At 38.5% G+C, this 27,327-nt stretch overlaps 1 protein-coding gene across 1 annotated transcript in view; it reads right to left on the bottom strand.

The window, feature by feature from the left end:
• Nucleotides 1-27,327, bottom strand: part of LOC149220419 (bystin-like) — an 81,842-nt gene that overhangs the window by 40,615 nt on the left and 13,900 nt on the right. The window contains exons 2-4 of the mRNA XM_089387091.1: nt 26,031-26,177; nt 4,162-4,234; nt 3,986-4,064 (exon numbers count right to left, since the gene is read on the bottom strand). Of these exons, the coding sequence (XP_089243217.1) occupies nt 3,986-4,064; nt 4,162-4,234; nt 26,031-26,177 (299 nt within the window). The remainder of the gene's footprint in view (nt 1-3,985; nt 4,065-4,161; nt 4,235-26,030; nt 26,178-27,327) is intronic.

The following is a 27,327-nucleotide window of genomic DNA, read 5'->3' as shown; positions in this document are numbered from 1 at the left end:
TCTTTTAATAATTTTTTTTTTAAATAACTCTACTTTTTGTTTAACTCTATTATTTTTTTTATAACTCAATTTTTTTTCTTTTCAATATTAATTTTTTTTAAATTTCAATTTTTTTTCAATATTAATTTTTTTTAAATTAAATTTATACAAATAATTTAATTGCAATTATATAATTAAATTAATTGCAATTACATAATTATATAACTTTATGCTATAGAAATTATATAGTTATATAATTTAAAATTTAATTAAATCAACAGCTATAGTCGTGACCAGAGGGTCACGTTGTTTGACCGTGGCCATTGTTTACAGCGGATCCTTTATTCGACGGGTGCTAAACGGTATGGGTGGAGATTGCAGCGGAGAAAAAGCGTATGGTAAGGTGACAGCGATGGAATTGGACGCGGTAAGAAGGGTGACAGGAACAGTGACGCGTGAATGACGAGGGCGTGGACAGCGGACGAGGTTTACACAATGGAGGGGTGTCAAGAGGTGCCCGTGGGCACAACCGACGTGGCAGAGGAATGTGAACGTGGACAGGGTTCCGGCAGGGAGCAGCAGACCGGGCTGTAACTCCACGTTGGCCAACCAGGGACCAATTTCCTTGCGTCGCTCAGTTGATGGTGGGACCACTTCACCCAACACAATGTCATCGCAAAGGCCGCCAAGGATGCCATTACTGATTGAAGTCCTATTTTCGGACTGGTCACTAAATTCATGTTTCAGCCTTTTCCTGTCCGAATTACTATCCATTTTCTTCTGCTTTTTTTGGACAATTAAAATCGATAACGCATACATCCGAGATACAATTGTACTAAGCGCTCTAGATAGAGGACAATAAGTACATATGGGATCGTCGTAACCTCGAACCAGAAATCAACTCGTAACATCTGCGCAGAGGGAGAGCTCACTACTGCGCGATATTGGATCCTCCAAGTAGTGTATGATGAAATTGTAGTAGTCCTGGAAAAAACACATCTCCACATCGTAAAGCATAGCGTGCAAGATGCGCACGATACTGGCCCTGTCGCTCAAGTCTCCACCCTCGAAGTAAAGCACATGCACGATGCCACAAAATGTCTGGTAAAAGATTGGGAACGGTCCCTAAAATCTCCACCAATTTAACTATCTCACGACACAAATTTAGGGTTGCCCGACTTTCATCTCCACCTTGCGAGTTTATGATCCCTCTCATCTCAAAAAACCTGGACAGCGCTCCCATGAGCCTGCCGAATACATTCACAGAATGCAACAGGGATGTGTTGGCGGGACTATTCTCGCAATGGAGGCGAAGAACATTTATACGTTTCCGAAGGGCTCTGGAGTCTCGAGGGATATGAATATCGACTCCGATCATGTCAACCAGTGAATCGAAATAGCCTGCGATGTTGAATCTGCTTTGCTCTAGAAAGCGCTCTTCTAGGCGAGGCTCAACATCACGTTCTTCTAGGCAGGGCTGTGGAAACCAAATAGCCTGCGATGTTCTGTGGAAGGTTACTATGCCATTGTAAGGGTTTTGAGAATCGGTGTACTCATCGTCCGAGGAGTCTTCTTCGTTCATGAAACTTGTTTCTCGATTCAACCAAAACGCATCATAGTTTTCTGCATTCTTAGTGGGCATTTCCATCAATGGGGCCTCAGCGTGCCCTTTTATGGACTTCATGCCTTCCTTTTTGGCACTTTCATCATAAGCCATCTTCACTAGAACTTCATCATTAACTTTGATTTTCATATCATTTTCTTCTTCCACATTTTCCTCTTCATCATCATCAATGTATTCTTCCTCATTGTTATGATATTGTTCATCTTCTAGTTCCTCAAGATAGTCCTCATCTTGATTTATATCAGCTTCACCTTGTTTCGTTTCTTCACTGTCCCTATTATCTTCCTTATTATCGATTTCCTTTTGACATGCTTTAATTTCTGCACATGATTTTTCTAATCACTGAAATGCTTCTTGAATTTTATTAAACTGCTCAACGCAATCAGGATGTGAATGTAATGGCACATTGTGCGGCGAACAATGTTCAAAGACCCGCATGATTATATTGTGTGCCATGGCTCTGATACCACTGAAGCATAAAAACTAATAGCTTGTTGACTTAATATGTTAAAAATACACGAGGTATTTTAAATAATAATTTATTATATATATAAATGTATGAGTGATGAACCTTACAATGAGGACCCGCATATATATACCTAAGCAGGTGTCCTTTCATGACCGGGCATGTCTTTTAGACATGCCTTTTCACTTAATTAATGACTTCTTAATATAATCATTAATTGATTACTTAGTATTTATAATATTTATATTTATTTATTTTGTTATGAATTATATTCGTAACACGAAACAGCTGGGAAAGCTGACGCAGAGGGCAGAAGCCGAAACTGTCGGGAACTTCCAGAACTGCCGGGAAAGCTGACGCAGAGGGCAGAAGCCGGAACTACCGGGAAAGTTGACGCAGAGGGAAAAAGAGGCTGACGTTGGGGTTTTTCGTGGGGCAGATTAGAGCTGAAGATTTGCCGAAGTGTTTATCTGGGGTTTCAGCCAGAGCATCTGTCTCCGAAGGAGAGGTACTACTGCCGAGATTATTCTCTGTTGGTGAGCCGGTTTTGGCACGCAAATTGTATTCAAAAACTGCATAATAATAAAAGCCTCAAATAGTTGCACTAGTTTTCCCACATTGGGTTTCTCCAATGACATTGGTCCAAAAACAACGGTGTCACTTGTGTGCTTGTTTTGTTTCCTTCAATTGATGATCTGTAATGTGTTGAGTATGTACTTGTATTTATTTCCAGTATTTACATGGTAAACAACGGTATCACTTGTGTGCTTGTTTTGTTTCCTTCAATTGATGATCTGTAATGTGTTGAGTATGTACTTGTATTTATTTCTAGTATTTACATGGTAAATAACTTGTTAATTAACAAAACAAGTAGGTAGGAATAAATCAGAATGTACATAAAGGGATTCTAACGGGTTAGATTTAGAAATTCCAACAAATAAGCCCTCCCAAACACCCAAAAACGGTTGAGATAATCTTCCCTGAACTTCCCCTTATCTCTCTCGCAAATACTCGCTTCACAAACTGACCTATGAATCCCCACGTGTGCCCAGTGAGGAACTCCTGCGCTATCTCTAAGTGTTGGCAATCACGCTGCTCCCAAACAGGTATCTCCAGCTCCCAAAATCCTCCCAAAGGCTAGTTTTCCCCTCTACTTCCTTCACCCAAACTCCTTCGGCAATTGCTCCCCGGAAGGCCACTGAATTAGCTACTGCGTCCTCCTAGAGTACACACTAACTGAATGATAGCTGAGTTGGGTGATCTGAATATCCACATGTAATCTCCGGAATGATAAAAAGAAGCCTCAATAGGGTGGCATTCGTGGTCCACTGAAGAGACAGTGAGTTCTTCGCTTGGAGAGCTCGTGCTAAACAACGAGTGACCCAGCTAAGCAGCTCGAGCAACTAAGGTTGAGTTCAATATGTCAAAAGATACCAAATGAGGCTGAGCCTCCTCTATTTATAACTTGTGAGCCTCTTTTCCCATGTGGGCCCCTTCCAACTAGCAATTTGACCCTCTCTCTCTAGCCATTTGAACTTCCCTTTAAAGTGGTGTGTATTTTCTCATGAGGGTGGCCCCCACGCTTGGCCAACAAGACATTCGGCCTCCATTTTCCTTCATGAGTCTCTCTCCAAAATTTACATGGGTCCCATGCTTCCAAAATTGTCAAAATTGTAGAATAGATAAACCTGTAACAATTTAATTTAGAAAGGGATATTACACTTTAAGAAATCTATAGATTATTTATTTTCAATTAGTTTAGCAATTTCTAAACCACAATACTATCATAAGAGCACGTTGTAACATGGACATCATGGCCTGGGATCTTTAAAAAGGAAATGTGAGAGAGAGTAGTAGCACCACCCATAGAAACCAGTATGGTTGCTAGTAAACATTCAATTCATATAAAAGGATATCAGTAGACATGAGAACATCGCCTTCTTTCTCGCCTCGATTTCGACTATTCCTCAATTCTCGCAGGATTTCAGGAGACACCTGAAAAGTAACAATGATAAAATCAGAAATATTTTTATTCTCTACATCAAAGTACTGCGTTTATCAATGGGCCATTAAAGAAAGCCACTCTACTTACCAAGTAATGCTTCTGATGTTGAACCAAGTTTTCCAAATCATCCTTCTGCGGCTTCATCAACTCATTCTTATACCTATATATATATATATATATAATGTCAAAATCAGCAAATATCTGCTCAACTCTTAAACTAGCTAATTTTGCATTTATGAAACGTCCAGAAATAGTTCATTCCTGAAAATTAAAAAATCAAATCAATGTCATAAATGGTATCATCTCTCTGCAAAAAACCTGTGAAGAACTTAAACACAAATGGCCAATGTCAATTGCCATTTACAAGAAAAATAGGCCTTCCAAGGTTACAACATGAAATGCCATGCACAATAACAAGCTATACTTTCCAGTTACATTGCATGAATCAGTTAATCAATAGATACATATCAAAATATATTCTACTTTCTCCCACCTGGTTTTCAATTTATTCAATAGTTAACCTGCTAACTGCCCAATATTAACCTGGCCAGTCATAACCTCACCCTAACATGAATTAAGTAGTCAATTGTTAAAAAGTCATTAAACATGCAATGAATGAATCATATGTTTAATCCTAACTGAAATCCATTTTGAAAAAATCAATAAAGTTGTCCAGACTTAGGCTAATGAAGATTTGTGGAAATGTATTAAACTTGCACTTCATCTACTTTATGCTTCATCGTTTGCCCTTTGAAGACTCAGACCAGCTTGATAACTTGCCTAGTTTATTGTGTTTTATTGAAGACTTGATCAAAGATGATCACTCTACCACAGCTTAATATAAATGAGTGTAGAACAAGTGTGCAGTCCTAGTAATTCTTCTCTCCTGCTTTCATACTTGCCTCCTTCCTTGTTACTTATATCTATATATATATATATATATATCTTCCTTAACATGGTTGTTCATATGATTATATCAATTAGCATCAAAGCCTTAATATTAGGGCTTTTCAAGATTTTCAACATTCTAATCTCCTTTGGGGTCTTCTTCCTACTTGAAATCCTACTTCAAGCTTTCACCTAGTGGTTCAAGTAATTTGCAAGTGCATCAACATCACAAACTCCTATTTTCAATCCATTGGCATATAGGTATCATCTTATTTCTTGAGATGCTCCTTCCATTTTCACATTTGTCATTTATACATTTTATTTCGGCTAATCATCCCACAATCACAAACCCTTCTTGCAATCCATGGATCTATTGGTTTTTTACACATGTTCTGTTAGAAATACAGAGAAGGGGGTGAATCAGTATTTCAATCAATTGTTAATTTTACCAGTTTAAAAACTTTTACAAATATGAAGCACAATCCATGCCAGAACACAAGAATTAAAAATTGCTTGTATAACCTTATCTTACAATGATGAGGACACCAATCCTCCTTTACAAATTCAGGCTCCAACCTGTCAAATAAGGACACCAATCCTTTTCCACAAACCAAGGCACCAACCTGGTAATACAATGAGGACACCAATCCTCTTTAACAAGTCCAGGCACCAACCTGGCAAAAATTGAGGACAACAATCCTCTTCAGGCACCAACCGGTTCAAGCTGATCCAAGTAGACTTCAAAGCTTCTCCAAAAGCTTGTTCCAATGTAAGCTCCAAAACTGATGCAAAACTACGTCAAAAATGATTCAAGATAAGCTCCAATTAGATCAAAGAACTGCTCCAAGACTCCTTCAAGATAGGCTTCAAAGACTGCTCCAAAACTCCTTCAAAATAGATTTCATAGACTGCTCTTTATGAGACTTTCAAATTAGCTTCAAATCATGCTCCAAGTCAGCATCAAACAGCTTCAAGTTGACTCTAAAACAGGCCGAGACTGGCTGCAAAGAAGGTCCAAAAGCAGGCTGCCACAGGGCCAAATACAAGCCTGTTACAGTGTCGAATAAAGTGTTGTCACATGACCAAACTAGGTTCTGTTATAGCACCAAGGTTAGGGCCGAATCTGAGGCTGCTATAGGGCCGAGCCTAAGACAGTTACAGGACCGAGGCTGAGGCTGAGGCTGCTATAGGGCCAAGCCTAAGACAGTTACAGGGCCAAGACTGAGGCCATTACAGGTCCGAGGCTGATGCTTGTAACAGGGCCGAATTTTGTTGAGAAAGAGCCTGAGTTTCCTCCACAATTGCTTCATAGAAATGCTTCAAAAATTGACCAATACCTAGCTCCAGAAAAGCCCTAACCAAAAAAGAAAAACCTTTTAGAGATGACTCCTTTCAACCTTGTTTCACTCCTTGGTTCATGAAATATGAAACTCTTATTCACTCCTCAAACAGGTCTGAATTCACTTGTCTTGCTTGGCTGAATGCCCTGGCCGAAATGAGAGAGGGGACGGCTTATTTATAGGCCTCATTGACCCCCAAACTGTTGAAGATTGTAACTAGGTTCGATCTTCATAAATGTCATTATGTATTTTATGTACAAACAAAAGAAGAAAATTATTATTATTTTGTAACATGTTTTTCATGCTTTATTTTGGTCAAAAGAAAAAGTCAAACGGTGTGTTCTTCATGACCCTATGAAAAGAAGAACAAAAATTGAATTCTTTTTGTTATTTTCATTGGTCTCACCAAGTTGCCAAGTCAGCCCTCCCAGCAGACAAGTCAGCCAGCCCAAAGGACGTGACCCTTCACATGAAGAAACAAGCATAAATTGGCACCTATGCTCCATATTTTGGCATCCAATCTGGTTTCTTCTGTGGAAGTAAGTTTGGATCTGTGGTGTGGGAATCTGAGGCACATAAAGCAAGATCTGTATGGCACCTCCTCTCTCTGTGAGTAAGAATTACAGGAAGACATATAACCTCTGTGATACGAACTGTAAGAAGACATATTACCTCCGTAATGCAAGCTACAGGAAGACATATTTCTGATGATTTGAGTTCAGAGGGACACATTCTTTATGATGATGTGAATTCATCAAGACATATTCCTTATGATAATGGAGCGGAAAGCTCAGTTCTTTACAGAAAACACATGTTTCTATATTTTATTAATTCTTGAATATGACGGTTTTACAATGAAGGTCCCTGGCATATATATCGCCATGGGTACCTTTTCAGGAAAGGGCATGATCTTCTGATCGTGCCCTTTCATTAAATTATACTAATTAATTTATTACACAACATTGTCTCCCTCTTGAAAAGGTGTTTTGTCCTCACAGGATACATAATGACCGGCGTTTTTGGCAAAATGCTTCTGTCTCCCAGGTTCCAGCAGGCTTCTTCTTTAGGTAGATTCTTCCACTTGATAAGGTATTCTTTATCTACTCAAGATTGCAACTGCCTTTCCCAGGTGGTAACAATTCCTTCTGGTTCTAAGATGAACATGCCTTCATCGTCTAATATCGGAAGTGTTGTCTGTGCTGATTGGTGTTTTCCCAATGCCTTTTTAAGACAATATACATGCAAAATGTTGTGAACTCGACTATTATCTGGAAGGCTCAAGTTGTATGCTACTTGGCTGATCCTTTTATTTATCTGATATGGTCCATAAAACTTCGGCGCCAATTTGTTTTTTCCTTTTTGTTTTAGGGATAATTGCTTGTAAGCCTCAAGTTTAACAAATACCCATTCTCCAACTTCAAATTCTCTCTTTATTTTGTGTCGGTCAGGCTGTTGCTTCATGCGATTTCTCGCAATACTTAGATTTTCTTTTAATGTTTAAAAAACTTTTTGGGTTTCTTCTAATTTCTCCTTAACTGCTGGAACTTTTGTCTCAGAAATGGCCAAATCCTTCCATTTAGGAGGTTCATATATGTACAGAGCTTGCAATGGAGTCATTTTTGCGGAAGTGTGATAACTTGAATTGTACCAACATTCAACGAGATGTAACCACTGAGCCCACTTTTTTTGTTTGTTTGTTGCATAACAACGAAGGTAAGCTTCTAAGCACTTATTAACAGTTTTTGTTTGACTGTCTGTATGAGAGTGATATGCAGAACTCATGGTGAGGTACGTTCCAATATGTTTGAAAAGCTCCTATAAATACTCCCTTTAAAGTTTAAACTAGGCATCTCTATCACTAACAATGACTTTAGGAAATCCATGTAATTTGTAGACATTCTTGCAAAATATCTTGGTGATCTCTTTTGATGAATCTGATTTCTTCATTCCTAAGAAGTGTGCATACTTTGTGAGTCTGTCTACTACTACAAGAATTTTATCTTTTCCATCTGACATGGGTAATCCTTCAATAAAATCCATTGATATTTCTTCCCATTTTTTGTTTGGGATATTTAAAGGGTGGAGTGGACATGGGGTCATAATGTTCTCACTTTTATTTCGCCGATATTGATCACATTCTGCTACACATTTTTGAATATCATTATTCATTCCCTTCTAGAAAAAATGATTGACGTGCTTTAAAGAAGCCTACATTTCCGGCTGACAGTGAATCATGGGACCCTATGAGAACCTTGACTTTAAATTTGGAATTTGGACTTAGGTAAATCCTTCCCTTGTACCACAAAATATTGTTTTTCCATTCAAATTTTGAATTCTAAGGAGGGTTATTGATTATAGCACTTGTTTTTGGATCTTTTGCATACTCACTTCGAATTTCATTAAGCCATTCTAGGATTATAGTTGAGACTGCAAACAAGGATGTTCCTTCATCTTTTCTGGAGAGAGCATCTGCCACTACATTGTCCTTTCCTCATTTATGTAATATCTCCATGTCAAAAGCAGAAATTTTTTCAATCCACTTTTGTTGTTCTTCCGAGAGCGTTTTTTGTTGGAGGAGGTATTGGCGACTGTTATGTTATGTTCGTATGGAGAACTTACTTCCCAAAAGATATTGCTGACACTTGGCTAGTGCGTGCATAATAACGAGCATTTCTTTGTTGTATGTAGACTTAAGACATTCTCGCTTATTGAGCTCCTACTTTTGAAAGCTATTGGATGACCATCTTGCATCAATACTGCTCCTATACCAAAACTTGAAGCATCACATTCGATTATAAATGGTTTTGAAAAATCAAGAGTTGCTAATACAGGTGCTTTAGACATAATTTCTTTTAAGTCTTCAAAACACTTTTCTGCTTCCTCATCCCAACGAAATGATTTTTTCTTTAGAAGGTTTGTCAGAGGAGCAGTTACATGGGCATAGTTTTTAATAAACCTTCGATAGTATCTAGTTAACCCTAAGAAACCCCTTAACTTGGATATGTTAATTGGTTTGGGCCACTCTCTTAGATCCTTGATTTTAGAATCTACTTTTCTACTTCCTCTTTTCTGAAAGTGCACTTGGATTTCTTGGCATAAAATTGATGCTCTTCTAATACAGTGAGAAATTGATCTAAATGTTGTAGATGCTCCTTACATGTTTTACTATAAATTAGAATATCATGAAAGAACACTAACACAAATATCCTTAGATATGGACGGAATATCTCATTCATTGTGGCTTGGAATGTTGTTGGAGCATTAGTTAGACCTAAAGGCATTACCTTAAACTCATAGTGACCTTCATGTGTACGAAACGCAGTTTTTGCTATGTCTTCCAACCTTATCCTTATTTGGTAGTACCCTGATCTCAAATCTAATTTTGAGAAGTATTTAGCTCTGTGTAGTTCATCCAGCATTTCATCGATAAACAGAATTGGAAACTTGTTCTTAATCGTTATCTTGTTTAGCCCTCGGTAATCTACGCATAGCCTAAACGATCCATCTTTTTTTTGAACTAATACAACTGGAGCAGCATATGGACTTCTACTTTTTGTGATAATGCCACATTTTAAAAGATCCTGGACTAATCTCTCAATTTCGGTTTTTTGATGATGTGGATATCGATACAGTTTGATGTTGATGGGATTTGATCTTGATTTGACTTCGATTGTATGCTCGATTTCTCTTTTAGGAGGCAACTTCATTGGAAGGTCTTGGAACACCTTCTCGTGCTTTTGAATTAGTTCTTGAACTTCAGGTGACTCTTCGTTAATCATATTTGAAGTTAGCATTTCTAATTGATGACACTGCACTAAATAAGTTGGTGCTCCCTTCTGAATCATTTTCATCATCTGGGATGATGATACAATTTGATTCTTAGGTGGCTGGAACCCATATAACTTGTATTTCTGCCCTTCCCATTTAAATTTTATAAATTGATTTTGATGATTCGCAGAGTAAGTGCCTAGGGTTTGTAGCCATTGGATACCTAGGACCACATCAACTTCTCCTAATGGTATAGTGTAGAACGGAGATTCTAGATTATAGTCTTGAATCTGAAATTTGACTTTATGGCATTTCCCTACTTTTGCAATTTACTTAACACCAGCTACCATAACCTTCATGTTGGGCATAGGAAATGTGAAAATGTTGAGCCTTTTTGCCATAGTTGAGTCCAAAAAGTTGTAGGTGTTACCAGTATTGATTAGAACCATTACGTTATTTTTGTTATATGACCTTTTAACTTTAATATCTGGGTCTGTGATATACCTATCATGGTCGATAATGACACTTGCGGAATGTTCTCGTTATCTGGTTCTGGAGAAAATTGTGGAGAATCTTCGATTTCTTCTACGTTTGATTCTTCATTGTCTGAATCATTAGTGACTTCACACTTGAACAGGTTCTTGGTTTCTTTTCCCTTAGCACATCTATGTTCAAGGTCCCATTTGCCACAACATTTGCACTTGCCTTCTTTCATTCTTTCACTTTCCAAGTTAGCTTTTTCTCCTTCACGAAGATGTGGTGGAACATATTTTGTATTATCTGTGTTCTCAGTTTGGGGAAATCTTCGTCTCAAATATACTCTTTCAACTTTTGGCCACTACATCTTTTCATGCCTCTTTTCAGCAGTTTTTGCCTTCTATCTTGCTACTTCTATAGAAGTGATGTCATGAAGCTCAAGCTCAGCCTGGAGATGGGGTTTAAGTCCAGTGATGTATGACTGAATGAGATGAGTTTATGATAATCCAGGTTCTTGTGTAGTAGCTAAAGTTTCCCATTCTCGAGTGTATTCATCCACATCTTCTTTTTGTTGAAGTTTGGTGAGTGCTGAGAAGAACTCTTCTTCCTTGACACCTTGGAACCTCTTAAAAAATGCATTTTTGAATTTCTTCCAACTGATAGCAAGTGTCGTGTTCTTCCACCACATATACCAATTATATGCTTTGCCTTCCATTTGAATGGGATGCATGTCTGATCTTTTCATCATCATTGTCAATAACGTAAAACTTGAAATATTCTTCTGCTTTATTAAACCATGCAACATTGCACTTCTCGTTACCTTTAAATTTGGAGAGCTCAAGTTTTGCTCTTCGTTGATATGAAGTAACTGATGCAATGAAGAAGAGGTATTGATTCGCAAGCTGTATATTTGAGTATTGATTCCAGAGCTGCACATTTTGAAAATTCGTGTTACTATTTTGTTGATGGGGGATGGACAGTGCTTTTGGAGACTCAGGGTTCTCATGTGAGTCTGACGAGTTTGATGTATCCAGAGAATTGAGATGTTGAGTAGCTTCATTATTCTGGGGTATTTGATCAAGTGTAATCTTCAACTTGTCACAAATACAGGTCACCATCACCATTGCTTGATTATGATTTAGATCCACCTTATTTGAATGGATTTCATGATCCTTTTTAAATTCATTATGGTTCTGTTCGAGATGATTCTCAATTCTTTTTGTTGTACCCTGGAGCTCCTCGATTTTTTCGCCATGTCCAGGTCACCGAAAGTTTCAAGATCTATCAATCTTGACACAGACATTGATCAGGTATGTGGTGGTGTATAATTATCCAGCTTAACCTTTTTTCTCAACTTGAACCTAAATTAATTAATTTTTTTTACTAAATAATTTTTTTTTAATATAAAACTTTACTCTCTTTATTTAATATAATTTCTTTAATAAATAGTTATAAAACTATATAATTTAATTTTATACTTATAAATTAATTTGTATATAGTTTATATAACCACTATATAAAGTGAGTTATAAAAAATGTATATATGTTTGTTAATGTAAGTTACGGGACAAAGGTCAAAGGGTAGATGAAACGGTGACTAAGGAATGGGGTGCGAACAACAACAGGGATAACCAACAAATAGGAAGCATGATTTAGCCGAGCAGGAACAAGACATAGTGTAACGGAAGGATTCGGCAATAGTGGAGTTTATCAAGCAAGGGACGTGATGACAAGCGGGGGAAGCTGCAACGGTGGTTAGAGAATGCAGGTCGGGACGTAACTATAAGAAAAAATGATGGCAGTAACAGCGACGAAGGGAGAGTGGTACAGCTAATAGATGAAAACACAGCGACTGGAAAACAGTGTCAGGCAACAGCTCGATGCAGGAGAAAGGACAGTGTTTGGAAATGCGATGTCAGACGAATTGCAGACAGGGGTGAACTCGATGCGGACAATGCAGTGGCGAACATGTTAGCGAGGGGTAGCAAGTGGTGTCGTCATGGGTGGCTAGAGAGAACAGTGAACCGTGTACAGTTATCCAAGAAGCGAACTTGCTCTGATACCAAATGGAGTGTAAAGCTCAGTTCTTTACGGAAAACACATGTTTATATATTTTATTAATTCTTGAATATGATGGTTTTACAATGAAGGTCCCTGGCATATATATCTCCATGGGTATGTTTTCAGGAAAGGGCATGATATTTTGATCATGCCCTTTCGTTAAATTATACTAATTAATTTATTACATGACAGATAATGCGAGTTCAAAATGGCATATTCTTTATGATGATATGAGTTCATAGGCATATTATCCAATGTTGATGCAAGTTTCAGAGACATTTAGGACAGACATATGACAGATTGGATAACAAGACATGGCAGAGTTTAGAGGGTTGACTTGGCACTTGGATAACTAGTTCGCTTGACCCAGATTACTCTTGTTAACGAAGAATCTAAAAGGATTGATGGGTTTTCCCCTTGTGGATTTTGCCCAGGCCTCTGGCCTAATTTATGGTGTCTCTTGTCTCTCGTGCTCCATGATGTTTATTTTTCTCTCTGTCTTTGAATGTATAAGTGCTTGATGAGATAACTTGATGAAGTAAACACTACAAGGAAACACATATATCAGTCACAAGTAATTATCATGTTAAGAAATTCTACCCTGCATCCAAATTTCAACACAAATAATGCCAACTTAACCCAAGTAGGGCCAACCTGACCTTTGGAAGGGCCGACTTGACTAGGTCCATAAAAGTTCAATTTTTAACTTAAAAAATTCATATCTCCCCAACCAAGAAGAGCTAGAGGGCGAGCCACCCCTCATTGGAAAGCTCTTGAGACAATCTAAAAGCCTTTAATATCATCTTCTTCAGTTGGATAACCTTTGACATCAATAACAACAATTTTCTCAACATGTTCTCTTGGTTTTCCACCTCTTCCACTAGTTTTCAACTTCTATCACTAATACAACTAATTTTTACATTCTCCCATTGATTAAATTTGCAGAACCATAACCAAAATCCATCTTCTGAATTTTTACTGTGGAGCCCATAAACTCTTTGTATTTACATTACTCTTCTTTTGTTGTGAAAATTAATGGGTTTTCAACATGTAGCATACTTGGAAATGCTTCTACCAATCAAAACTTTGATCAAAAAAACGTGCAATACTCTCCTTAGATTATTTGAACATGCTTCAACCTCAATCTCTTTGGTAGAAACTCACAACAAATACCTTCTACATTCACCAAGACTTTTGCACCATTATCATGAACATCAAATATTGTCGACCTCATCATCATTATCAACTCCTATTTTAATCCATCAGCGCACGTGTATCATGTTATAGCTCAAGATGCTCCTTCCATTTTCACATTTATGCATTTTTTTTTTCTGTACATCGTCCCACACAAGGTTACTTGGGAGCTAAGGCGAAAGCAGGGAGCGAGAGCAGAAGCAAGAGCGGGGAGCGACATTTTCAAAAGCTCATGGTTTGGGAGCGAATCGGGAGTGAATTTTTATATAATATATATTTTTATATATTATGATGCATATATGCCAACAACAGCATGTAGAATGATAAATTAGAGATAAAAAGCATAAAAACATGGACTGAACCATATAACATCAATCATGTAGAAGTTATAATCCTCCTCAACCACGTCCACAAGTTAGTAACATACAACATATCGAGTCTCATGATTCATCAATCTTAAAGTTTCAAGCTTTCAAAATTCGATATATAACATTTACCATGATTGATCACTAAAGTTGTAACTTGTACTTGTAACCATTACCATTACCGAGTAACCAAACGATAACAAAGAATATCTAATATGAAATGAAATGTTTCAACTTTCATGAAGCATCATATTCATAATTCATTACCAATGAGTTATAATTGCCAACTTCAAACTTAAATTGTCATATGTTGTCTACAAAAAATATCATAATAAATATGAAAGAGTCAACAGTTATAAAAACCACTAGAAACTAGAAAACACAAGTAAATCTATTGTCTATTGCTAATGCTTGGGCCTCTTGCCGCCATGAGAAATGTCTAATTTCTGAGAAAGCATGTAGAATGATGAATTAGTTATTAAAAGCATAAAAACATGGATTAAACCATATAACATCAATCATCTATTAGTTCCAATCTTCATCAACCACCAGCCCACAAGTTACAAGTTTTGATTTATATAGCATGTAAGGGTGCACATAACCAAAATAGCATCGAGTGCAATCCATCTCTTAACCAAAAATACATCAACAAACAGGCTCTAGATGGCCTCTATCATCCAAAAAATCATGCTACAACAAATACCTACATGTCATCAAAGTCATTGTCTATCTTGAGATCTTTGTTATTAATATCACTCTCTAAGCATTAACATAAGATAGAAAAAATGTAGCAGGTCAAGTCAAGATTTTGTTTGAGTGATGGGTACATTTTTAGTAGGGTCATGATAGAGGAGTTCGACAACCAATGTTACTAACATCAAGGTACATAAAGGGATTGGTGCTCTTGATGAGTTCCATAACCTAGTACATGACAAAATCCAATGGAAACATTGCAAACCCCCCACTCCTGAAAAACTGATAAGTCTCCATATGAAATCCAATGAGGTTGGAATCACTATCAAACATCCTGGGTCATTTCATGGTAATGTTTAAAAATTAAGTGATTACTTTAAGAATTTAACATTAACATGAATTGCATATCAATACTAGGGCCATTGGCTTGATCATTAGGCTGCCCCACTCAAAATTTCTTGTTTCTTTGAAAAAAATGTGTTTGGAACGTGTTTGCATAAAAAAAATTGCAAAAAAAACTAGTGAGCGAAGTAAATTTTAGGGCTCTCGGGGTCGCTACCAAAGTAAGCAAGTTCGCGTAGGGTGGAGGGCGGGGGGGGCACTCCCCCGCAACCCTGGTCCCACAATCAGAAATTATTTTAGCAATCTACAAAATTTTGGGTCACCTACACATGTTCCATTGGTTATTAACATATTCCATTGGTCTTCAACTAATATTGATAGTACAACTACTCTTTACACTGTGTTGCTGATAAAATTTTTAGAACCACAACCAAAATCCATGAAATACTCAAGGAGTTGTGATATTTTACAGTGGATCCCAAAAAAATTTAGCATTTACACTAGTTCTACCATTGTGACACAAATATAATGTGCTTCTCAACATTTTGCATACTTTGCAATGGTTCTACTAATCAAAACTTGCTCAACAAAAACTGCAAGAGTCTCAATGGTTTATTTGTATGTCAATTCATCATCCATCTTCCTTGAAGCCATTTAATGTATTTTGTCAACCACACATAAATTGCTCTTTTCCATCAACATTGAACCTCTTAGGTAGGTTGTTCGTCCATCTACTCAACCTTGAGATCACATATTGCTGCAAAGAACAACAGCAATCTTATTAAAGCCATATTTAAATTTGGGGAAAAGGTTTCCTTGTAGCCGATACACTCAACGTGAGTATAGCGTTTCCTTGGAAATTTGGCCTTATACTTATCAACAATGCCATTTGCTACATGCTTCTTGAAGACACTTACAATCAATGACTCTATCATTTAAGAAGCTTCAGCAATCGCCATAATGTCAAGATCTCCCAAGTCTGATGGCTGAGGGTGAGGAGGGAAATTGGGCATTGATTTACTATTGGAGACCTCTAGAACCATCGGGGGGTTCGACTGTATGATCCTTGTGGTGGGGCGTGGTGGCGGGGTGGTGTATGAGTGAGCAAGACTCCTAGCATCTGAGCTGGAAAGAATGCAACTTCAAATAGACCCCTGGTTGTTCCTCTAGAACTGGGAGGTAGTTTGATGGGCAAGAGGCACTCTACTCTGGATCCATCCAAAGCTGATCTCTCTAATGCTCTGAGAACATGTGATCTGATGTGTTAAGCAAATTTAGATCTTTGGTGATTTATTTTTTGTGATTAATTCAATATTTGGTAGAATTTAGTTGCAAGGTATTCAGATAAGGGGCTCAGCCGACCAATTAATAGTAATATCTGCTACATTTGAAAGAATTTCTTTCTCACGTATCTATACAGAACTAAACATGGATGCAAATGTTCTTTCTAAAACAGGGCAAGATCTGGCAAAAGATGTTATTTATGTTGATGAAGAGAGGGATGTGACCACTCTCTCAACTGTATGCAATTTTTTATTTGTTTCTTTCAATTGTTATGGTTATTTCCAGACTAGAAATGGATACCGTTTTTTATTTTGTTGGATTGTATTGATGATACTTGGGACTGTTGTCTGCTTTTGAATGTGGAAAACATATCTAAATGTAGTATGTGGGTTATTTTCAATATAATGTGTATAAGAATTTATGTCTCTGGATCATGATGCACGAAATTGGTGATGTTGAGTCTTTCTGTTCGTTGCTCAAGGTAGCACCAATGTTTTAAAACTCTGACTCGGCTCCAACTCCAGATGAGGGTCAACTTCGACTCCCACTGCTAGCACCCAATGCATTGTCCAATACATACATGATATAGAGATCAAAACAAAACACATAACCAAGGAGGCTCTAAATGGCCTCTACAACAAAAGTAAAATGTAAAACATCCTTAGTCACCAGTACTACTAGCCAGTGTTGTGAAAATCGCGATTTTATTGTTTTATCGCGATTTTTATATGAATTTATCGCGGGTAATTTTTTTTGGACGATTTTTATGAAATTATCGCGATAACAATCGAAATTATCGTGGGGGTCTCTGGCAGCGAGGTTTTATAATGTTTTTTTTTGTTTTTTTATGAAATCATTTGCACAGTCGGGACAACGAGGTTTTACAAGGGATACTAAATGTTCGAAATGCAATTTTTTTTTAAAGAAACAAATAATTTTTGAGTGGGGCAGCTTAATGATCAAGTCTAGGCCCTAGTATTGATATGCTATTCATGGTAATGTTAAATTCTTAAAGTAAAACTGGCATTCTCCTTAATCTTCATTTTCATCCTTTTACTTAAATTTTTAACATTACCATGAAATGACTCAGGATGTTTGAGAGTGGTTTCGGCCTCATTGGATTTCATATGGAAAAAGTAGAATTTTAGATTTCATTCAAAATGCAGCAGACTTATCGGTTTTTCAGCATTTCAGGATTGGGAGATTGTAATGTTTCCAGGTGACACCACCTGCTCAGGCTACCCCTGCCACCAATAGAGGATGTGGTCTACCTCCTATAGTTTCTACTTCTAGTTCTTCAGCTTCTAGAGCATAGCAGACTCCACTGCCAACTCCACCAGCACTAGCATCTACATCTAGAGGGAAAGGGAAAGCTGTAGCATTTTCTCGCAAGAGGGGTAGAGGAAATCAATAGGATTAGACTTTAGTTATTTTCTTCATTTTATTGTATATGACATTATGACATGATGAGATACATTATTATATTTTTGTTGATATTTTGAGGCTGAGTTGGGACTCAGGAGTCAGGACTTACTATTCAGGACATGATTCAATGTTATGTGTGATTTTAGCACTAGAAATGATATTAAACATCTTATATATTAGTTTTTTTATCATATTTATGTGTCAATGTATTTATTTTATGTTGTAGATGGTTTAGATATTAAAAAAATTGAAAAAAAATGAATATTTTTGTACCAAACGATTTTTTCCCGATTATTTCCCGATAATTACGATTTTTTCTGATTTTTTCCTCGCGCCGATATTATCCCGATAATGATTAATGCAACATTGCTACTGGCTACTGCTAGAGAGGCCAACATCATTTGCCTTAGACTCTGAATCAGATTCAGACAGGGAAACCCATGGTTCCTCCTCCTCATCACCAACTCCAACTGCAACTGTAGAAGTAGTAGCACTAGCAGGCACAGCAGCTACGCGCTAAGATAGATGAGATATGTGCTTCTGTCGTGGCTGAGTAGAGGAAGTGTTAAAATTGGCAACCAGGGCAAAACTTCATGTGGGTCATCTTATTCATGGCTGATAATATTTTTATTAGATTCCTCTCGTCGAGAGGTGTAGGATTGATATAAAGATCATCCGATTCCGATAAGTATTCATCGAGATATGAATTTATTTTGATTATGGAATTATTATCAAGCCGACCTACAACTCATGTAGGCTCAGAAGCCCAACAGTCGCATCTCTTCACCCACCAACGTTGTGTATAAATAGAAGAGGATTTTTCCTCATTTGGACACACACTTCTCATCACATCTCTCTCTCTCTACTGCGCAGAAATGAGTCTTTTCTCTACTGCGCTGAAATGGGTCTCTCTCTCACACATGTGAAGCCGGAAGCTGTTGAAACTGAAGCTGCAACTGCAGAATAAAGATTGACTTGCGTGGCCTAGAAGATCTCCTCTTTGGAACTGCGTTGTAGGTTCATTTGAACCTCCTCTAAAAGCCGCAACTTTTGGTGGTGGAATGAAGTCAATCCGATGAACGGTTTGCAAGATATCGACTGCCCTAGTTTGAAGCCGGAAACTGCTGAAACTGACGCTGCAACTGCAGAAGTAAAGATTGACCTGCGTGGCCTAGAAGATCTCCTCATCTAAACTGCGTTGTAGGTTCATCTGAACCTCCTCTGGAAGCCGAAACTTTTGGTGGTGGAATGAAGTCAATCCGACGGTTGGTTTGTGAGATATGGTCTGCCCTAGTTTGATAATGAAGCCGCTAATGCTGATGTTGCTGATCTAGGGTTTGCTACTGCTGATATGAATCAGATTTATTGTACTATTTTTCTCTGCTGAATTATTGAAGATAAAAGAAGATTTGATCAAAGGGTTTCCCCACACATTGTGGGGTTTGTCCCTGGCTAGCTGCCACATCTTGTGTCTCTTGTCTTGGCTTGTTTTCTATCGATCGTTTAATGTTCTATCTGCACTTTACTTTATGTACATGTGATTGCTAATCGGTGGAATATAATAAGAAAAAGAAGTAAACTGTTATAAGCATAGAACATACCATAACTTAACATGGTATCGGAGCTGAGGTGAAGACAAAGCCCGAGCAAGAGCAAGAGCAATCATCGAAGAGAATATTGGCAAGGCTATCCTAAAAGAACTATGGGGTCCTCAACACTCTTTCCTGCTGAAAACAAACTTCGTGAGAAAGCTGACTATCACGAATGGAAGATGTCTATCGATCTAACCCTTGAGAATCAAGGAGTGTTGGATCATGTGAGAGGCAATATTGTTGAGCCTCCATCAAATGCATCCGCTGCTGCTTGGAACAAATGAAAAAATGGAGAAGTCAAAACAATAGAAATAATTCTGGGACTAAATCAAAAGGAAAGGCTGGACCTAAGGCTAGAAGAAAATGACAATGTTACATTTGCGATAAAGCAAGTCACTATGTATGAGATCATGAGCATCATGATGAATGAGATCATGAACATAAAGGGAAACATGAGATCATGGACATATAGGATAGCATGATGATGATGCACACTAGTTTAAGCAGCATTATGATGGATAAAATCATGGACATGGGCAGCATGATGATAATCATGATTAGAGAAGCATGGTACAGTATGCAGTGGTGCAACTAGAAATCCCTCTCATTGCAATCAAAAGAATGACAAATTCAACAGCAAAGGTAAGAGGAGAGCTGGGAATCAAGGAAGAGGACAAGCATTCAAGAAGGCTAGAAATTCCAGGATGTATTAAATGCACCTGACCTCAAAAAGAACCTAGTGTCCATCTCGGCAACGGACGACAAAGGCTACAAGGTAACCTTCAGCAATGGCAAGGTACATATATGGAAAAATAATGTTAAAGATGCCTTTACTCTTGGGTTTAGTGTTGATTCATTATATCAGGTCGATGGAATTCTGCTAGGTGTCATGTCTTATGACACAACTCTTTAGTCCGAACTTTGGCATCGGAGGTTTGCCCACCTTCATTACAAATCTCTACCCGATGTAAGATAGATGGTAACAGGGATGCCCGAATTCCAAGTAGAGAAAGAAGGTGTATGTCCGGGATGTGCCAAAGGAAAGCTCAAAAGGGGACCATTCCCCTCAAGCCAAAGCAAGACCTCTGATATATTACAATTGGTTTATTCAGGCATACCTGAGGTTGGAATTAAGAGGGAGACTACTACACCACATACTCCTGAGCAGAATGGTGTGGTGGGAAGGAAGAACCACACGATGATGGAAGCTGTCTGGGCCATGCTACATGATCAAAGACTTCCAAAGTTTCTATGGGCTGAAACTACAATCACCGTCGTATATGTACAAAATCGATGCCCTCATCAAGCATTGGGTTCCTAAACTCCTGAAGAAATGTTCACCACCGGTCAAAGGGAAGTCGTGATTAGTCATGATGTCACCTTTGACAAGGATATGGCTCTCAGCAAGGTGGACAATCTGCTGACTTTGAGTAGCTCTCAAGAAGCCGACACCAGGGAACCGAAAGAAAAGGATGATGAATCAATGCCTGATGTAGAAGAACCCATGGATCCGATTGATCCTCATCCACATGAGCCTTCCTCTTCTAGGAAGAGGCCTTCATGGCTTAGGGGGATACTTGATGATGCTGAAAGACATGTTGCACCCTGAGGAACCTTGACATGTTGCACCCTGAGGAACCTTCCGTCAAAGTAAGAAACCTAATAAGAATCAAATGTTGTTTCTGATAAGATAAAGAAGCGTTATCTTGTATTGGCCCTCTCCTTTAGATTCTTTGGGAATCTAGCTTATTGATTGTAGTGCTTCAACGCACTCCATCGGATAGAAGGGTGCTCTCTCAAATTTGGTAGAGATGGAAACAATCGTGGGATTATACTTGGAACCAATGCCACTTATCTTGAAAAGGGTGTAGGGAATGTTACCCCTCAATTGAATGAGGGTAACTCGATTCATTTACAGAATCTCTTTTATGTACTTGATCGCAAGAAGAACCTGGTGTCCACTTCGGCATTGAAAGTCAAAGGTCACAGGGTGGCATTCATCGATGGAAAGGTACGTGTTTGGAAATAGAATTTTCAAAGATGCTTTTATCTTTGAGTTCAGGGTTGGCAATTTGTATCAAGTTGCAAGATGGTCCATTAGGGACCATGTCAGTTGACAGATCTCATGCACTGGAGGTCTACTTATGGGGCTCTACCAGATGTGAGTGAGATGGTCACTCGGATGCCTGAATTCAAGAAAAGCATGAAGGTACATGTCTAAGATGTACCGAAGAAAAATCTTACAAGGGGACCATTCCCCTCATGTAGCAGGTCCACACATTTGGAACAACTCGAGGGGTTTGAGATTCATGATCGGGAATCTCATGTGTGCAGGTGGAAGAAAGTCCTCTATGGCTTGAAGCAAAACACCCCGGGTTTGATATGAGAGGATAGTTGTCAGATGAAGCTAAGATTCACTAAGAGTGAGGCCAATCCAAACCTTTGTTTGAAGGTTGTGGATGATAGACCTCTCATATCGGCACCTTCTGAGGACGACCTATTTCTGAAAGGTGCAGACCCCCTCATTTATAGAAGTAAGAGGGAGTTGGATTCCGAATGCGGAATGATAAACTACAAGCCCATGACTACCTCAAAGATCTTAACTTTCAGAAGTTATATGGTAGTGATGTCGGACGTGATTTGGGAAATGCTTCTAAGTTTCATAAACTCATTCGCATTGATGTTCTTGGTGAACTTCCGTCCAGACATATGTTTTGCAGTTAGCATGATGAGCTCATACATGGTTTAGCCTCACTGGATTGGTGCCAAGAATCTTCTGAGATATCTTTGGGGCACAATCTCTCATGGATTGAAATACACTACCGAAATATGAAGCTGCATGATTACTCGAATGCTAACTAGGTAGGCAATGTGGAGGATCACTAGAGAACTTCTTAGTGTTGGTTCTCTTTGGGTTCTGCTTCGATATCATGGATGAGCAGGAAGCAGAAGTCGATTGCTATAAGCACCACCAAGACCGAATACATAGCTACGAGTATGATCTCGTATGAAGCTACCTAGTTGTGGAAGCTCTTCAGTGAGCTGTTTGTACACATGATGAATACCACCGTGATCCTCTGTGACAACCAGGGGGGGTTTCGATTGTTGAGGAATCCCATATTCGATGATTGCTCCAGCAGATAGACATCAGATACTACCTTATCTGGGATATGGTACGTCGATGAGCGAGGAGGCTCCATCACATTGAGACTGATGTACAGGTCGCAGACATTTTGTCAAAGCCCCAGGGAAAGGTCAAATCTGTGACTTTCCCGAACGACTTGGAGTCGTTGAGAGACCTTCTTATAAGGGTCCTGCATGTTGCATGCATTGAGCTCTGGGAGCTTTGGGGGGCTTGGGGTACTTATTGGAGCAACACATGACCATAGGGCGACTCACCCTCCCCTAATGGTGGTTGTGTACAGGGTGAATGGCTCAATCTTCCCCTGTGATACCCTGAGGCAACTTTGGGACAGGATGATTAGTTCTCCCGTCGAGGCATCCTACCCATGCAGTCTGGGACTCATGGAAAGTACATCTCATTTGATCAATGAGCAGGGAAATGGGGTTAGGGACCATAGTAGTACTATCGATGGACGCATTGTTGTATCTATCGTACTCCCTATGCTAGGATGACCTCCATTGATTTGGGATCAATGAAACTGATCTGTGATTAGTATGAGTGGTTTGAGACACTCTCTTGTGATATTAATCAGCTGCAAGCATGATGACACATGGGACAGCTGCAAGCATGATGACACATGGGACAGCTAAAAGCATGTTGAAGCATGGACAACAGCAGCATGGTGAAGCATGGACAGCAACAACATGGTGAAGCATGGACAGCAACAACATGGTAAAGCATGGACAACATCAAGCATAGTGCTGCAAGTACATTGGGACAGCAGTATAGTACTTGGTGCAACAAGTACACAAAGCAGCAATGGTGCAACAAGCAAATGGGTGACAGCATGGTGCAGCAGTGACACAAGGTACAACAGTGCCAAACACTGAGACAATAGTGCAGCATGGTGCAGCACGGTGAGGTGCAGCATGATGACGAGATGCAGCACAATGATAGGTGGAGAAGTCACCTTGGAGAATCAGTTGAAGCAGCATGTCTTCAACTGATCTCATGTATCATCTTCTTAGAGATGATCTATGCTCTTATTTAAATAAGTCAAAGTGTTGACTTCTGTTGTAAATGTATTATCTCTCTCTCTCTCTCTCTCTCTCTCTCTCTCTCTCTCTCTCTACTGAACTATTGAAGAACATATAAGAAGAATTGATCAAGGGTTTCCCCACATTGGGGTTTGTCCTTGGTTAGCGCCGAATCTTGTGTCCTCTTGTCTTGGCTTGTCTTCTGCGATTTACGTTTATGTTTTATCCGCAGTTTATTTTAATGTTGATGTGATCGCTAATCTGGAAAAGATATTGAGCTAACTGTGAAAATTGAATTAAATTGCTCTAAGTATAGAACATACCTAAACTTAACAGGGTTGGATGCATCAGTGCAAGGGATAGATGAAGAGCCCTCATAATCAAAATTGGAGTTGGCAGCCATCATTTGTTGTATACTCCTCTTCCTCTCTATTTCAGCCTCTATTTCTTTTTGCCTAACTTTTTCTTGCTCAAACTTCTCAATTTTAACTAGCAACTCCTTCCTAATCTCCCCAAATTGTGTTGATGGTGCTTCACATGGAGTAATTTGGCCTCTAATACCAACCAAGTGTTGTTTCAGCCTATGAATGCCCCCTCCACCCCCCTTAATTTTTCTATGACAAAATTTGCAATGCATTTGATTATCAATCATTTCAACATATGCCCAAGCAGCGTCTTTCACTCTAGGAGCCATTTTCTGATATTTGGACTTGGAAATGAAAGGAAAAAATCTGAAAATGAAAACAACAAAAAAACAAACATTGCTTCAATGTTCATTTCTTTTACAAAAAAGACTCTTCAATATCAAGATTTGCACCAAAAAAAAACAAGAAAAAACTGATTTTAGAAGTGAAAGAAAAATACCTCTAGGCACAAACCGCCTCTTCAATTCAGCTCCAACAAACCAACTCCTCAATGCTGCTCCAATGGCTGCCCAATAAGCTCCTCATTGCTGCTCCAATGATTGCCCAAGACTCCTCACTGTTGCTCCAAAAACAAACTCCACAACTCTTCACAAACTCCTCACAAATTCTCACACAAATGCAATGAGATAGTTGTGAGGAAATGTGAGGGGGTTGGGTAGCTTTTATAGGCTTGGGAGAGGTAAATGGACTTCAAAATAATCTAAAACCCAATTAGAATCAAGTTAGGGGTCTGTTTTCCCCCCCAAAAAAGTTGGTTGGGCGTGTTTGGGCATGGTTGGCCGAACCAGCCGGTTTAACTCGGGCTCGACCAAGCCGGCTGGTTTGTACCTGAGTCACCGACTCAACCGGCTCGGTAACAAACCAGTGACGAGACCGGCTCGGTAACAAACCAGTCAGGAGACCGGTTTTCCTGCTGCGCTGGACCGGCCGGGGGTCTAGGTCGATCGGCCGGCCGATTTTTAAAACACTGGGTAGCACTCACTATTTGAAGAGTGCGGGATGCACGTTATAAGTTATTTCCATTCCCTTGCTAAATAGAAATGATAAATTTTTTTCTTTGGAAAAATTGTTATCAAAATACAAAAAAGTGATCAAGTTTTCCCATATTTCTGAACATTTGCAATAAGTAAATACATATTTCTTTGAAACAAAAGCCAATAATAAAGGTACTAAGACTTAAACCATGAACATGAAGGTTAAACAGATTGCAACCTCACCACAATTGGCATTTCAAATACAATTCAAAGCTTCTCCAGATTTATCAAATTATCATTTCAATATGAAAAAATATTGAAACTATTAAAATATGTTGCTTTCCCCTCTAAATACAATGGCAAGTTTCATTTGTATCCTGGAAGGATCCATTTCCAGACTGGAAAACATGAAAGATAGAAATTGAGAATGAATCTTATGATGACTAAAGTCACCTAAGCATGTCTCGTAATGAATGCCAAGTAAAAAAATATAAAATATTAATAAATATTTTAATACCGAAACATCAAATAAAAAATAAAAAGCATTTATCTATAAACCTTAAAGGCTTAAAAGGATCCTAAAAGATGCTTCAAGAGGCAATATTTCACGACCTTCTTGATCTATGCTTACCAAGTTTAATTTTCCATTATAACCATAAATCACTAAATATATTACAAACAATGCACTTCTGATGAATCCTCCAACCAAAAAAAACATGGCAATTTATTGCTTCTACACACTACTAACATTCACTCTGGCAGCCAGACTTTCATGTTAGAAGCTCAATATACAAAGGCCTTTAAGCATTAATGATTTCATACTACTCTAGAATTACATGCAAACTTTATAATATTAAATATTGATGATGAACATAATAAATTTCCCTGATCTTCCAAGAATGGCCTCTCGCATTCAAGTTGTATATGAAGTTGACCAACAATATACTGAAAAGGAAGAGAATAATACCTCTGGACAAACGTGAGAAGGGATTGGTGCCATATCACAGGCATGATACGTGTTTCATTCAAAAATCTCTTGAAGTGTTCAAAAACAGCATCCAACACTCGATATGGTAAAGCATACTTTTTGTCCAATAGAAGCTTTATAAAGTAACTGCCACCAACAACCAAAGCATGCATTGTTATTCAAGGAACCCATACAAATTCAAGTCAAAGCATATCCATATTGAAATGTATGATCCCAACATTGAATAGCCAAATGCAAATAGCTAAGTATAAAGCATAGAACATCAAAGTAAGATAAATACATGGAATTGTTTCAATTTCATGGTAAACATGACATCAATACATCCATGTATAACATACATGAGGTAAGCAATGTGCAATTAGGAAAAAAAAAATCATCTAAGACAATGGGACTTGGTTAGATACAACAGCAAGGGTGCTTCATACCCCTACCAAAGCTCAAATCTCCTACATAGATAAGATAAGCTAATTTTATTAATGTCCAACAAGTGAACATAAATAGATCAATGGGATTGTTAGGCACATCAAAATCAGTACACGATGGAAGTCCAAATGTAGCTCTTACAAAAGCAGATCTAATCTGTAAGATCCAAAATCTAACAACCAATAGTAAAGTACAGTGAAAGCAAACACAAAGAAGCATTGTCAAATTTCAAGACCTTGAGACCCTTGAATAATGTCTCAACTCTGAACTAAATGTACCTAGGAATATTGATCAATGTCTGCTGCTGCCATCACCTAAAATAAGGAGTTGAAGGTGCTAAACCCTAAGTTTATACTCATAGTAAAGAAGTATCTCCTACCATCCGAGACTGAAGCACAGAAACTCTTGATGGAAGACTGTCTAGACAAACTGGAGTTCAAAAGATCTGGAAGAATAGGTCTGTGATGTGTCTTGCTCCTTGGAAGCTACCCCCTCTCCTAAGATCTGGAGGAAGAGGAATGTTTGTTGTGACCAAATCACTTGTACCAAGTCCAAACTCAACACCACCAAAACAGTCTAACAAGCTAAGGTTGAATGTCATTCCATGATCTCATGGATCTACAAGCTAAGGTAGTCTTGCTCTCAACTTACCTCTTAATGCAACTATCTCTAAACACCACGAAGGAGAAGCTGATTGCCTTGATAGTGTCCAATGGGCGAAGCAATCTGGCTAAAGAAGATCTAATCTGGGAGTCTACCTCATGCATAAGAAAATGAAGACAGATATTTGAGACCCCTTAAAGTAACAATGGTGATGGCACTAGATCTCATAATAAATGGGGCATCCAAGAAT

This window comes from Pinus tabuliformis, chromosome Q (assembly GCF_031772625.1).
Source record: "Pinus tabuliformis cultivar Carrire ecotype Pingquan chromosome Q, CPIR1, whole genome shotgun sequence".
Lineage (NCBI taxonomy): Eukaryota > Viridiplantae > Streptophyta > Pinopsida > Pinales > Pinaceae > Pinus > Pinus tabuliformis.
Note: the sequence above shows the minus strand (reverse complement) of the source record. Positions and strands in the feature narration are given on the sequence as shown.